We start from the raw sequence: 15,783 nt of genomic DNA, 5'->3' as shown, positions 1-15,783 counted from the left end.
GTTAGGCTTTTATTTGTGACACTGTTATACGGTCTTATTGAGATCTGCACCATGGTGTAGACTGTATACGCAATTTTGTGTTGTTATCCCTCAAAACATCTTAGCAATAATCATCATTTAATGACAAGGTAATTTGTGTCAACAACTTGCTATAGAGGGAAATTGCAGGCGAAATTGCTCCAGTTATGAAAGCAGTCAGTCGCTGGGTATAAAAGCTAATCTTACCCTCTAGAGTTGCCATAGTAACAAAGATAAATATTAAGTACAATTCAATAAGCCATTCCGCTTTACATGCACATTAATGAATGCACATCATCACTAACTTCGAGTGTGTGTACCTTTTGTGGGTGGCTACCGCAAGCGCAGCGTTTCGAATTGCCGGATACCATATGACCCTTTTGCGAGAGCGGGCTTTGTTGCAACTGAATTACACCCTTAACAATGTCAACCTGCACCTCCGTAATTAACACGTTTTGCAGTGATGTTGTCCTAGCGGGATGTTAGCATAGTTACTCGAAAACTAGGTCAATATGATGCGTCATAATTCCAGCCTGTAAGGCAACAAATTGTGAAAAGGGAAATAGGGGGGCGGTTTTATGGTTCTGCATGTGTTCAGTGGTCTGTAGTTGTAGCTAATGGAGCCGGAAGAGACAGGAGGAGAATGTTAACAGCGCTGAGGGGAATGTTAGAGGTCGCAGACTGAGCTAACAGAGAAAAAGGACTTCCTGCGTTCTGCTACAGTCCGAGGTTTGTTAGAGGAATAGTTTAGAAAAATAGAAAATTCATGTTGTTAGAAATTCGTTTGACATTTGATTCTTCTGTGGACCGCAAAATAAAATATTGACTACTTTTATATATATTAAAATAGGGTTGCATGATTAATGGAAAAAAAAAAACTAAATTGCGATATGGCTTAGAACGATTATCAAACCTCAAATGCTGCAGTTTAATTGCATAAATATATGCGCATATATACGTGTGAGTTTGGGTCATGTACAGCATGCATTTGAGAAGACAACATGCCTTGACCATCTTCCTCAAGTGCTTATAAACTGTTTAAATATATTTATTTATTTATTTTTCTTAAATACTGTATTTATTATACAGTGAAATATTACAATAATATTTTTCTTTTAAAATTTAATTTAATACTACTACTACTAATATGTTTTAAAATATTTTATAATAATTATTATTACTATTATTATCATTACGAAATCAAAATAATGAACAAAATAAGAAATGTTACTGTTTATAGTCATATTTATTTATAATCAAGATTTTTTTGGCATAATTGTACAGCCTTACAAAACAAGAACAGCAAACCAGGAAATAAAAAAATAAATCGCAATCAGAAAAATCAGACTTAGATTATTCACCAAATAGTGCAGCCCTATTGAAAGTGAATGGGCTCCAAAATAACAATACATAAAAGTAGTCCGTACTCTTTCTTTCTTGTCCAAGCCTTCTGTAGATAATCAATAGCTTTTTTTTGACAAATAGATCAATTTTTGTCACTATCAAGTCGCTATTCACTAAAAACTGTCAAATATGGTGCCTTTAGACATAACGTATCAGGTTTGGAATATAGCACATGGCTTGTATGGTCTACTTTTATAGTGTTTTTTTTTGTCATGTTGGAGTGCTTTTGGAGAACATTTCTCCATTTGTGCTCCATGGAAGAAAGAAAATCATGGGTTGGCAAGGTATGGCAGCTGCCATGGTCAGGTCAATGCAAAGTAATATATTTTTATTTCAGGATTAATAGAGTTATATTACTGCGTGTAACATATAATGTGTAATTGTTTAATAAAAGAGAAAAGCGATAAATTAAAGCGATCTGGTTGTTATATTTGTGTCATGTGAGTTCAACAATGTTGCAAATGTGTCTTTTTAGAATGTGATTTTGCAGCCTTTTTGTATTGTAGCCAATCAGGAATTTCTGAGGCGTTTAAGTTACCGGTAGTGAGTATCCACTCAGTATCTGTCAAAACGCTGAATGAGTTTAACTCAAGTTTATTACATTCAACGCATGCACAAATTCTCTCATTGTAACAAGCAAAGCAGAGACATGATGTAAATAAAATAATCGTTGTGCAGTTTAGTCAGATTTATTGATTAATAAAGTAACAGTATGAGTTTTCGCACTCAATGAGTTTGCGCTGAACTGACAGTGCTCTTTACCCACTTCCTGTTTAATTTAATTCGCAATTTGAAGAAAAGTTTTTTTTTTTTTTTCATGAGACTGTGACTAAAAGTGTGTACAAAAAGTGACAAAATATATTTTAAATATTATAATAGTGTAGAATAGAATATCATAAATAATAGAATATAATAATAATAATAATAGAATAATAATAATAGAAATAGCTAATGAGCCAATAAGTGCTCCTCTGCTGCCATCTACTTGTTATAATGGTAATTTAATGTCTTTTTTTTACATTTTAAAATAAGTGTTTGTTTTTCACAAAGTGTTAGTTTTTCTACATAGTTTTATTTTAGGAAAATCTTTGAAGGATGAACAAAAAATGCTTTTGGTCATCATATTAAAAAATAACAATTAAATTGGATAATATTCAGGCTTTTGAATTTTGGGGCTAGATTGACTAAACGGGGCAAATTAACGTGAGAGCACAGTTCCACAAATGTGCCGATGGGAGTGGCAAGTTTTGCGCATGATCTACTGCTGACGCGCAAATTAAAGAACACAGACGCAGTCACAATCATTTACATAATGACCAACGCAATCTAACAAGAGCAGTGCAAATTAGCGTTGGGTCGCAAATAAGCAGAGCTGATGCTCTCATCAGGTACGGGTCAACACAGGTGCAACTTGTTACATGACAAATGTACATGATTGTATGACAAACACATAGCCTACACATATACAATATCGTTATCTAGATAGATAGATAGATAGGCCAATGTGGCTTGGCAAATGATATGTTCGAATAACGTCTTCATCTGGCATTCTAAAGAAATTAATACGAGTGGAAAATATTTTCTCCCTTCTGCCACGCGCTCTCTGTTCTCTGCGGTGTTGCCTCCTAGAAGCAACAACTGCAGCCACGTCGCAAGATGGGTTAAGACATGCTTTTTTTGGGCGTTAAATAATGGCGCAAATACCAGTAAATTGACAAGCTCAAACCTTAGTAAATCTCATTGCGTGATTCATTTAAAATACTCTCCTCCCAAAATTTTTGCGTCTGAAAGGGAAACTCCTACAAATGCATATGCAATAAGGTCAGCTACAAAAACAACTCAGTCCACGTCTTTTCAGCGCTAATTTTGCCCTGCGTGTCTTTAGTAAATCCTGACAGTATTTTTTTTAACGCCAGAGGAGGGTTTGTAAAGTTAGTAAATCTGGCCCTTGAAATGATGGAAAAACTTGAAAAGTACTTGACAAGTCCTTCATTCTTATAACAGTGGTCTATAACTGTCTAATTTGCAGGGTTATGATTAAAGCTATATGTGATTCGTCTTTGGATGGACCACACACACACATACACACATTTGTTGTATTTTAGGGTTAGTACTGTTGTCAACAGCATTTTGGTCGTTTTTCTCTCTGTTATTGCTTTGCATGAATTTCAAGGCATGCATTTCAATTTGTCAAATGGCTTCAATACCTTGGCTGCCATACCTTGGCTTTTGGTGAATTGACGCAACTGTGTAAAAGAATTGTACCGTTTCCTTTAAATTGTGTGAGTTTTTAACCATCGTCACCCATTTCTAATCACATAACATGCGTTCAGACATTCACCAGATCTCCTTCACCCTTTATAATGATAGCTAACAGAGCGTCTGCATGACAGAAATGAGAGGCAGCTAGCCACATCTGCATCATTGCATTCATGATTATTTTCAGTCTGTTGACAATCCAAGAGGCCAGTGGGGAAGTCAGGCCCTGTTATTGCAGTCTTCATTCTGCTTAAATGCTCCTGGGAGATTATATTTGAGGAATCCTTACTGAGGAATACGAATTAATATTAAAAGACTTCCGTAACTCCATAAGACAGGTGCGGGACCATTAGGTGAGGCTGCAAGATGACAAGTAATTGCTCTTAGCTTGCTCACACACACCTACACACACATGAAGCGGAGAGAATGACACTGGAAAATGAATCACAGGCTTGCTGTAGGGGAAAGCTGTGCGTGGTGGAGAATGGTGAGAGCATATGTCATTAATTTGTCTGCCGAGTGACTCGATACGTTATGTTAAAGGTTGAGTTTGGAGAATAGGAAATTCCTCTCTCCCGTGCTGCAGGTCCTCTGTTGTAGTGCATGAATATTGTGTCGCCTGATAAATTGTATTCTTGAATGTGTCTATAGCCAGCGACCTACGCCCACTCGGCACGGATACTGTCACATCACACTTCTGTCTCCAGTGTGTAACAAAGACATGACCTCATTGTTTCAGGCCTGAAGGACATAGAACCCACTTTGGTTTCTCCACCCAGAAAAGCTTTTTAAATGCCTTAGTGAGAACATAGAAGAACCGCTCAAAGGATTGCTTAAACTCAAGATGTTCAGCTAAAGAGCAAACCTTGAAGTTGCAATAATACAGTGCATTGATTGACTTGCATTCATTAACATGTTTAATGGATGCAAACCTTTACATCTGAATGGATGTTCAGATGATAGTCTATTCTACACTGGAGTCAATAGATGATGAAAAAAAGCCTTTTTTCAGTATTCCATGGGAAATATGTTAAAAGCCAGATGCTGTGTTAAGCAAAGCACACATATGAGGCACAAAGAGTAAGATGTGATATTGTAAACAGTTACATTTTTACTTATAAAAGCAAAATGCTCATTTTGCTTTGTGTTTTATGCAAGTTGTGCATATACTGTATGTAAGTATATAGTGATACCACTATTTAACATAATTTTTTGCATTTGTCTAATTTAATGCAATTAAATAACATTTTATATTATTAATACATTATTAGTAATAATTTAATTTTATATATTTATATTATTGTCTGTATATTAATTACATTTATTTGATTAGTGATCTAAAAATAGTGTAGAATCAGAAATATTTCCTTAAATTTTTCTTTTTCAGTTTTACATGTTTTCATTTTTTCAAAATCCTTAAACATCTTTTGTTTATTGCCAGCTATAAAACAGATTTGAATTGCACATTTTCAATGTGGTCTCATACTTTGCACTGTATATTTCTAATTAATCTTCTTTTTGCTTTTTTTTTTTTTTTGGGATCAGCAATGCCTAAATTCAATCAGCATTGTAAGCTCATAACACTAATAGTTTTAAGTGACGTGCTGTAGGCTGTGGCGTGTCAGCCCTCTTCCTCTTCTTGTTGTTCATCAAATTATGGCTTAAACTACATTTTCTTAATAGAGAGTATTAATCATGAAATTTGTGTGGGTTGAGCACTGAGCCTGATGAAATTATTTCATAATTGATTAGTTTAAAGTTATTAAAACCACAGCATATTCACAACTGATTCACAGATTAATTTCAAATTGTAGCATTTTTTTAACCAATACATTTTAAAATCAATGCAAGATACTACAGGCAAAAACATTGTTTTTTTTTTTCATTCACTGGTCAGTGTTGAGATTTTGGGCTATTTGGCTTTGCATGTATGTTGTTTCTACTAGTGGAAAGAAAATGTCAAAATACAGTTTTAAGCATTTATTTTATTGTGCGTTTTTTAATTCTGTGAGATTTTTCTCATGCACCGAGCAAGAAATCTCCATTTCACTCACACTTACTGTACATACACCAAACTTTACAGTTTACAGTTGCCGCAAAATGCATTTTTAAAGGCACAATATGTAATTTCCGCCACTAGAGGTCGCTTATTCAAAAAAAAGGCGTAGCTTGATGCCTTGATTTCGTGGAATCATGGGATGTGTTGTCTTCACGTCTACAGCCGGTGGAAAAGAATCCGACGGGACTCGGGCAGGAATAATATTCATGGATGAGATGATGTATTAAAGATTTATTAACATTACTGTAGTATGAAGCAGGGTGACTGAAAGCCGTTGGAGTGGAATGAGGCCGCTGAAGCGATTGCTAATGAGAGATGAGCGTGACACACGACTCGAGAGCAGCAGAGCTTTTATTATGCCGCAGACGACCGCTTCCGCTTCCTCCAGTCATGCGTATTTGGGGTAAAGAAACACTGTTTTACCATATTAGATACATTTATGTGTTGAAAGTTGTTATAGTGCTACTCTATTTGCTCGGCGGCTGCTATGAGACACTTGTTGCAGTAAGCTAGATCGATATTAGGCATGGTAAAACATGGTACTCACGGTAAATCAAGAAAACAAGATATAAACAGTAAGACTTGTTGTGTTGAACATGATTAGTTTTCTGTTGAAGAATGTATTCAAATAGTTGCTCACTTGTCTAATAAAACACAAAATATATTAAAATGTCTTTAGTGTTTTCATGGTTTCTACAAAATGAAACCAAGAATCGAGGTTAACTCGGGTATGATGTCATTGATAAGCGACTCACAGACATGGTTCGTGCTTATTTCTCACGATTCTTGAAAACATTTGTGATAATGTTCACAAAAGTACACAAGTCAACAAAATATATAACATTGTTCTAGTGGTTTTTGGATATTTTAGTACATATTGTGCCTTTAAAGGGATAGTTCACCCAAAAATGAAAATTTGATGTTTATGCTTACCCCCAGCGCATCCAAGATGAAGGTGACTTTGTTTCTTCAGTAGAAAACAAATGATGATTTTTAACTCCAACCGTTGCCGTCTGTCAGCCGTATAATGTGGGTCAATGGGAACTTCTTTTATAAGAGTAAATAAAACTTGCATAGACAAATCCAAATTAAACCCTGCGGCTCGAGACGACACATTGATGTCCTAAGACACGCAACGATCGGTTTGTGTGAGAAACCGAACAGTATTTATATCATTTTTTACCTCTAAAACACCACTATGTCCAACTGCGTTCAGCATTCGCTTAGTGAGGTCTGATCGCGCTCTGACAACGGCAGTGATGTCTGGCACTCATTGAAGTATAAGCGCGAGACATCACTGCCGGTTTCAGAGCGCGATCAGACCTCACTAAGCGAGTGCTGAACGCAGTTGGACATAGTGGTGTTTTAGAGGTAAAAAATTATATAAATACTGTTTGGTTTCTCACACAAACCGATTATTTCGTGTCTTAGGACATTAATGTGTCGTCACGAGCCGCAGGGTTTAATTTGGATTTGTCTGTGCATGTTTTTTTTACTCTTATAGACGAAGTTCCCATTGACACTTATTATTCGACTGACAGACCGCAACGGTTGGAGTTAAAAATCATCATTTATGTTCTACTGAAGAAACAAAGTCACCTACATCTTGGATGCCCTGGGGGTAAGCAGATAAACATCCAATTTTCATTTTTGGGTGAACTATCCCTTTAACTTGGCAAATCATCTTAAAATAGTGGGCTGATGGTGTATAAACAAGACCGAGTTAGCAATAATGAAACTGACTAAATAGTGAAATATATTGTTATTCGTAAGTGCATAATTTGCCTATGAAATCCAAAAGTGTAGCTTAGTTCTGTTATGTGGGTGTGGGTTCACCACAATTTTGAAACCTTAAAAATGGCTTGTGGACCAAAAAAAACACACACACAAAAAACACTTGAAAACCCCTGCCCTAACCCTAAGAATGAGCAATAGTACTGCCTGCCTGAAAGAAGGCTGTAATTGTTTTTAAGCATACGCTACTCAGGTCAAGGTTTACTGAGCATACATACACCCACCCACGCTCCCAAACAGACATTTACCTCCATCAAGCATGCATTCTGCATGGAGATAATATCTTTACTTTTGGATGTGGATTTTCCCTGTTCAGGGAAGAGGCCACAGGACAAAGGCCGCGCACACACACACACACACACACACACTCACAGAGGGAAGGGGGCAGGGCCAGCTCACACTGTTCAGCCTGCTTCCGTTGCACACAGCAGCAGTCCAGCCGACACAACGAGAGAGAGGGATCAGCGCAGCCCACAGTCTGTCAAAAGATCTGTGGCCCACTTTAAATATGAGTGGGGGGTTTACAGCAGCTCCTCTATGAGAGTGTGACAGTTAAAACAAGGAGGCCAGAGCAAGAGGAGAGAGAGAGGCGGGGCCGTGAGATAGTGTGTGAGCCGGCTGCCTGTGTCCGCTGTTCCCAGTGGCTCCGAGCCGCAGCAGAGGTAGCAAAATGGAGCTGTGAGCAGTCTTCCTCATCCTCGTCTTCGTCGCCAGGGGACCGGGGATCTTGACGGCATGCCCGGTGAGTATTCCATACTAGAATCCCTGTGGTTCTGACAGGCACGCTGTAGATCCAGATCTTGGCGGATGGAGTGTGTTACAGGAGCGCTGCATTGTGCTTGAATGGCATCTCATTACAGAGCTTCCATGCTGAAAGAATGAAAGAGGGTGAGAGAGAGGCGAGGGACGAGTCACAGCACTCCCTCAGCTTTTGTCGGCATTATCAGGGCAGTAATCGATGGTAAACAGCACACTGCTGCGGTCAGCGGGGATTGTGGCCAGTAGCTGAGGTGTTCGGTCCCTACAAACGGATCGTGGGCTTTTAACTCCGCGCAGCTTCCCCGTTCTGTCCTTTGTGTGGGAACGGATGTACAAAAACACATGCTGGGTGAGGAATACACACCGTGCCCTGCGGTCAGGTGGACTTTAGAGGTGCTTTTAGTAATGTTTCTTCATTTAATGGCATTGTCAGGTTGGGTATTGATATAATGAGATCCATTATTCCACCCTGTTAATGGGTGGCGGCAACACGTGCTGTTTTACATCCCAGCGTTCTCTGTGTTGGATGGGCAGATATGATGATGTATGTTTGTAGAGATGCTAAGATATTGGCAGTTTATGCTTTAGTCTATATATTTGATTTAGTGCACCGGTGTGTATTGACGAGAGTGTGTTATTGTGAGGCTTCTTGGTGAAGACTGAGAATATGTTATGAAATTGTGTAGTATTTATTTTAAATAATCAGAGTATGGCTTTACATTATTGCAGTGATTAATCTAAAGATTGATTGGCAAACAAAATTAATTAATTCACTCTATAAACATGTTGTCAGTTTTCTCATGTGATACAGTATGTACTGTAAGTATATATTTACACATAGGAATTTGGCATAAAACATTCTGTCTCGTTTATTTCATGAAACTGTATTAGATGTGTTTTTGATCACAAATTAACTTATTTTGCAACAGTATTTATGGTATATGAATAGTATGTGTATCACACCCTGGAATACTTGATTCTGATTGGTCAGTTGCAGCATTTGACTGCATTCTGAAGTCAAATGATTTTATATAATGACCACTAAACTGTATAAGTGATTGTTATTCAAGGCAAAATTTGCTTTATAGCTATGATACTAGCGTCATGTGTCTCGTATCACTCCGCAGTCTTTCTTTTTTAGTAAAAGAATGATAAATGATAAAAAGTATTTATTAATTTATTAATATCAGATAAAAAGTTGCAAATAATTTAACTTGATATAGATGTTATCCACTCAGAATCACCCTTTTACTGCCACCTTTGCTGCTCTAAACCAAAAAGAGGCACTGTAAATGTAGATTTTGCACATTAATATAGAATGTGAGCTCATCGGTTTGTCTGCATTTTATAATGGGTCATCCAATTTAGAGTCAAAACTATCAATTTTTACAATTTCCTGTACAATTTCCTATAAATGTAAGAAAATGATCAAATTTACAACTTTTTTAAAATAATTTTGGTCCCACTTTATATTAGGTGGCCTTAACTACTATGTACTTACATTTAAATTAATCATTTGATATAATGCACTTTTGTGTACGTGCATGTTTTTACATTGTACTTATATATTACATAATTACACTGTTGACCCATCCCTTACTCCTTACCCCTACCCTTAAACGTACCCATACCACCAAACCTGTAAAAAACATTACTCGTACCCACCTCAGTAGCAGCAAAAGTGTTCTGCAATACAATATGAACACAATAAGTACATTATACTTACTGTTTGATGTAAGTATACAGTAGTTAAAGCCACCTAATATAAAGCGGGACCGTAATTTTTGTTGTATAACCAGATTATTCACTAGAAAATCATGTAATTCACAATGCGTTTTTCATCAGGCAGGTGTAGAGTAAATGTGCAATGCTGAGGACGAAATGAATATTCATCTTCTACTTTATTTTGTAGGCATCTGTTAATGGCTTCGTTAGGAGCGAGGTTTGGCACTGGCATGAATTCTTGTATCTGACTCATTCTGTCCAAGCCAATCTAAGCTGTGTGAAGGATTTTTAATGGCCCTCAAAATTCATGACTATTTCAAAAACCTTGTCACATAGCAGATTAATACTTACCAAGGTTAGTGCAGAAATATCGTTCCATTTTAATTGCCTCCCTCTACACAACCATTTTAGAGCTTCAGTAATATCTGCCTGTTCAAAAACCTTGTTGGTTGTGGGTTGGTAAAATTGGGTAGAAATGTAGTAGTTGTCAAGCAGTGACGTGACAGCAGTGTGACATGCTATATTTCATCCAAAACTATTTAAATTGGTGTAATTATTTTATATTTGTATACATGCAGTTTTATGGGCTAAATTCCTTCCAAATTTCCTGTTAATTTACTCACCCCCATGTCATCCAAGATGTTTATGTCTTTCTTTCTTCAGTCGAAAAGAAATTATGTTTTTTTTTTTTAAACATTCCAGGATTTTTCTTCATATAGTGGACTTCAACAGTTACCAACGGGTTGAAGGTCCAAATTGCAGCTTCAAAGGGCTCTACATGATCCCTACATGATTCTAGAGAAAAATTTAAATGTGTATACTTTTTAACCACAAATGCTCTTGCACTGCTTTGTGATGCGCCACGCATAACGTAATCACGTTGGAAAGGTCATGCATGACGTAAAAAGACATAAACATCTTGGGTGACATGGGCGTAAGTAAATGATCAGGAAAACAGTCAACTCCACAACTAACAATAATGACATAGAGAAACGTCCAGGACATTTGCTTTGTTTATCCCCAACTTTCTCCAAAAAACAAAACAAAAAAACAACTAATTTGTTTTCCATGCACCGAGAATCACCCGAATAAGCTTCTTTGAAAAGAGGCTTGTGGGTTTTAGGAGTGACCCCATCGATAGTGCTAAGATTACGTAACTATTCATCTGTGAAAACAAAACACAGCTGTTGAAATGCAGTAATAAGCTGTGTACCAGGGTACTATGGGATGCTGAATAATTACATTGTTCATTGAGCTCCCAAATGTTATTCTGATTATAAAATGAAATGTTTAGTGGGATTTTTTTTTTTTTTTTTTTTTTACATGACCTGGCTGATTTAGTTCATGCTAAGGCTATTTTATTTGTTTTAATGTGTAGCTTATGTACTTATATTGCCCTAATGGGATATGGATAGTATGAATATTTTGTCATTTTGTTTTCCAATTATGTAGCCAAAAACATATTTGAGTGTAAGTAAAATTTTCCACATTTAATTGGGCTTCAGTATGTAAAACAAATAAATAAATTAAATATGTTTTAGCTTTTGAAATCTTGGCTGGTAAAAAAATTCTCATTAATGTAACTTAGTCATAATTTAAGCCTAAAAAAAAGGCTGTTAGACTCAGCAAATTATACACACACACACACATGTAGTTTCAAAAGTTTGGGGCCAGTAAGATTTTTTAATGTTTTTGAAAGAAGTCTCTTATGCTCACCAAGGCTGGATTTATTTGATTGAAAATATAGTTAAAATAATTTAAATAAATGTTTTCTATTTTAATATATTTTAAAATGTAATCTATTTCCTGTGATAGTAAAGCTGAATTTTCAGCATCATTACTGCAGTCTTCAGTGTCACATCATTCTTCAGAAATCATTTTATTATGCTGTTTTGCTGCTCAAGAAACATTTCTTATTATTAACGTTGAAAACAGTTGTGCTGCTTAATATATTTGTGGAAACCTCGATACAGGATTTTTTTCAGAATTATTTTTGATGAATAGAAAGTTAAAAAAAACAGCATTTACTTCAATATTTTGAAACATTATAAATGTCTTTACTATCACTTTTGTTAAATTTAATGCATCCTTGCTGAATAAAAATATTAATTTCTTTCAAAGAAAAAACCTTACTGACCCCAAATTTTTAGTGTATTTTATGTGTGTGTGACAATGAAATTGTAAGAATGGAAGTTTAAAAGTACTCTAGTTAAGCACAACTTCTTCAAAATAATTCTTAAGAACTAATGCAGTATAGTTTCTCAAATACTTTACAACTTTGTAAAACATCGCTGTAGTTTTATGTATTTTCTCGTTGCGCTATAGGCCAACTTTGAATTTCCATTAAACAGCACTGAATGCCAGGTTCACTGAGCCATTGTCATTCTCCTAAAAATCTTGCTTGTATTGCTGGTTTCCTTGGCAGTCATTTCCTATTTGGAGCAGAGATCCCGAGGGAGGACTGCTTCCTGTCGGGGAGTGTGGGAACCTTCAGAGGCGGAGTACACAGTACGCAGTCAGCCACAGATATAGGACACAATCTAAGACCAGACGGCAGGCTGCACTCCACAACATGAATTTAATTACAGCATGCGAGGTCTGCGGAGTCCACAATCTGCTGCTGTCTATCCTTCCCTCCTTATTATTATCTCATGAAGACGTACTTAAAAAGAAACCTATTCGGAAGTGCTTTTTTTTTAAATAATTGGCTGTTTAGTGTCATCATTTTATAAGGCTTCGTAGTGCAGTGATACAGTGGAGACTTTCAATTGATGATTGCTTATGGTTTTATATCCTTTAATTATGTAATTCATATGATCCTTTCTATCTTTTTAAAGCCTAACATTTCATGTAAACCTATCAATAACTGCAGCAACGATCCATAAATGCTTGCTCTGGAAGCGAGAGCAGCATTTTTTAAATAGAAATCCTTGAAAATGGATTTGGGTGTGTTCAAGATGCAACAGATTGTTCCCTAGGGTGCTTGGAGACCAAGGCACTCCCTTTCTCTAAATGCTTTAAGCAGAGCGCTGTACAGTGAACACGGTTTCCAAGTCCTGGCGTCTGATATCTTGCAGAAAAATCAAGGATAATCACTGCACTGGCTCACTTCTCTTGCAGCCTCTGGACTTGTTTTGTTTTTCCCTGGGACCATGCTGAATCAGAATAGTAAAAAGTAAGTTTGAGAAATGTTGCTTCTTCCTGTTTTTCTAATCTTGATGGCTGCGGTTCTAGTGAGAAGTCTTGTTACTGACACTGGGTTTGCTGGGATTAATAGATTAGCTGGAATGTTTGACTGTTTTTCGGTAACTGGCAATAGAGTTTGTTGTTTCTGTTTCATGCAGTGCCAAAATGCTTTCTTTATTTTGTAATGGGTACCCGGAACGGAGCTTTATTTGTATGAATACCTTAGCGGCTATTTTGGTTTTTGATCACGATGTAGATGGAAAGATGAATAAGCAATACAATATCAGTTCCAAAAACAGTTTAGTGCAGTTCAAAACCAAGGTTCTATATATATGTGTGTTTGTGTTCTTGTATATATGGTTTATGAGGACACAAATGTGTATAATGGCATGGGTATTACAAAGTAAACCAAATGGCTTAAAAACATAGTAAACTGTGTTTTTTTGAAATTCAAAAAATGCCAAAAGTTTTCTGTAAAGGGTAGGGTTAGTGTAAGGGGATAGAATATACAGTTTGTACAATATAAAACCATTATGCCTTTTGTGATTTATGAGGACACACATTTATATAATGACATGGGTATTACACTGATATTATGACGTAAACATTAAATATGAGGACATTTCATGAGTCCTCATATTTAAAATAGCTTTAAAAACATACTAAACAATGTTTTATTAAAAATGTAAAAATGCAGAATGTTTTCTGTGATGGGTAGGTTTAGGGGTAGGGTTAGGGGGATAGAATATACAGTTTGTACAGTATAAAAATCATTACGCCAATGGAATGTCCTCACTTTGATAGCAAAACAAACCTGTGTGTGTGTGTGTGTGTGTGTGTGTGTGTGTGTGTTGTGAGGGCAAAATATCTCCACAAGGATGGCAATACAAGAAATCTGTAAAAATGCAGAATGTTTTCTGTGGAGGTTGTGTTTAGGGGTAGGGTTAGGGTTAGTTATATACTAGTTTAAATTAGTTTTTGAATCCCAGATTTTCATTTTGCAAATACAAACGTCCTTTTGTTTAATAAATACAAACAACCCAAGATTCGAAAAGATAAGAAAACAAAGATTTTTAGTATAATGAAACCATTTTTTTTTTCAAACTTGACCTGTGTAAATCACAGCTCCACAGGCCACTTCCTTTGATCCCATGTATGCACAAATAGAACAAGTTTGTGCCCATGCAGCTGTCTACTTGACCTTTGCATTATTTAATGTGTGAATGCCTACTAATAGGAGATTTTCAGCGATTATTGTTTCAGAAAGAATGTTTAGATAACAATTCTACCTTGTTCAGAGCTGTGGCTTAGCAGTTTACACAAGTGCATGCATTGGAGCGTGCTGCTCATGTAGATGATGCAAGTTCAAGGCATATGTATGTATGTATATATATACTCCTCTGATCTCAAGAGATGCTCTAGCGATTGATGCTAGAGGTTGCAGCCTTTAGCCTCCTTTTTAGAGTGTCTGACTCCCATGCCGGAGACCAAGGTTCGAGGCCCACGCAGAGTGGGGCAAGTAGAACCTGGATAGAGGCAATAAGTAAGCAATACTTATATGTAAGCAATAAGGTGCGAGAGACTGTGCTGTATCGTCAATAAGTCACTGCTGAAGGGCGTTGTTAGGCATGAATGCCTGCAACCCCTTCAGCTGTGACTTATTCACGATATAGCAATAGCCTCGACTACCTTATTGCTTTTATAAAACGGTAACCACACAATACAAATATTAAAGCCAAAAATATGTGTCATTGCAACTTTCATGAAGTAAACTTTCACTAAAAGCCTTCGTTCCGCCGGAAAAAATAGTCCCTGACCGTGAACAGCAACAGAAGTTACATTATTACACCATTAGATGGCGGCAAAGACATTACATTGAAAAGACTGAATTGTTGTGAACACGGAACAAGACGCAACTGACAAATGCTTTGACTAGCGCTGTCAGTCACGGGAAAACCCCTTAACTATTAAAAGGACAAGATAATACACTGGACATTTAAACAGATTTTTTATTATGAACATCGGACTGACCTGAAGGAAAATGCTAAATCTGAATGCAGATAATAAACTCGCTCACTCAATCTCGTTCTCAGAATACTCTTCTACATAATACAGTAAGCTTCAATGATCAATATCAATTGAGAACACAGTTTACGTTGCTAAGAGTGTTGTGTAGTGATACACAGAACCGTTGGGTTAAGCGGTCATAGCCGTGTTTTATCGTGAATAAAAATGGAGGGACGGATTGCTTAATGTTGCATAATTTTACTTGTTCAATTATTTCCTGTGTCACTTATAATAGAAATTTCTCTCATTATGAACAGAGAGAACATCTTTTTCCAGCCTTGTTGCACTTATCGGTCATTCTGTCAATGTATAAAATAAGTTTCCTTGTCATTTTAGTCAATGTTTGGAGCAAACATATGTTCGCCTCGGGTCATTTGTGGATTTGCTGACACCACTGGCAGAGTCTCTGGAGGGATGTTACATGAGTTTTAATATCAGCCTACAGTCCACAGTGTGTCATTCATCAAACTTTTAAACACACACAGGACCAGAGAAACACTGGCTTGACTTAT

At 36.6% G+C, this 15,783-nt stretch overlaps 1 protein-coding gene across 10 annotated transcripts in view; it reads left to right on the top strand.

The window, feature by feature from the left end:
* The window catches only part of dab2ipa (DAB2 interacting protein a), a 129,489-nt gene that overhangs the window by 78,259 nt on the left and 35,447 nt on the right, over positions 1–15,783 (top strand). For 2 of the 10 annotated variants that reach the window (XM_048208859.1, XM_048208858.1), the window contains exon 1: positions 7,908–8,276. The exons of 6 other annotated variants lie outside the window; for them this stretch is intronic. Coding sequence is in view for 2 of the 4 variants with exons in the window: in XM_048208857.1 (XP_048064814.1) it covers positions 13,171–13,193 (23 nt within the window). In the remaining 2 variants the exon portion in view is untranslated. Of the gene's footprint in view, positions 1–7,907; positions 8,277–12,154; positions 13,194–15,783 lie in introns of those variants that run through there. 2 more of the 10 variants (XM_048208857.1, XM_048208856.1) reach the window with 1 other exon arrangement.

The sequence above is a fragment of the Megalobrama amblycephala genome, linkage group LG12 (genome assembly GCF_018812025.1).
Source record: "Megalobrama amblycephala isolate DHTTF-2021 linkage group LG12, ASM1881202v1, whole genome shotgun sequence".
NCBI classification, from domain to species: Eukaryota; Metazoa; Chordata; class Actinopteri; order Cypriniformes; family Xenocyprididae; genus Megalobrama; species Megalobrama amblycephala.
The sequence above is the reverse complement of the archived record's forward strand: the minus strand, read 5'-3'. Positions and strand labels throughout refer to the sequence as shown.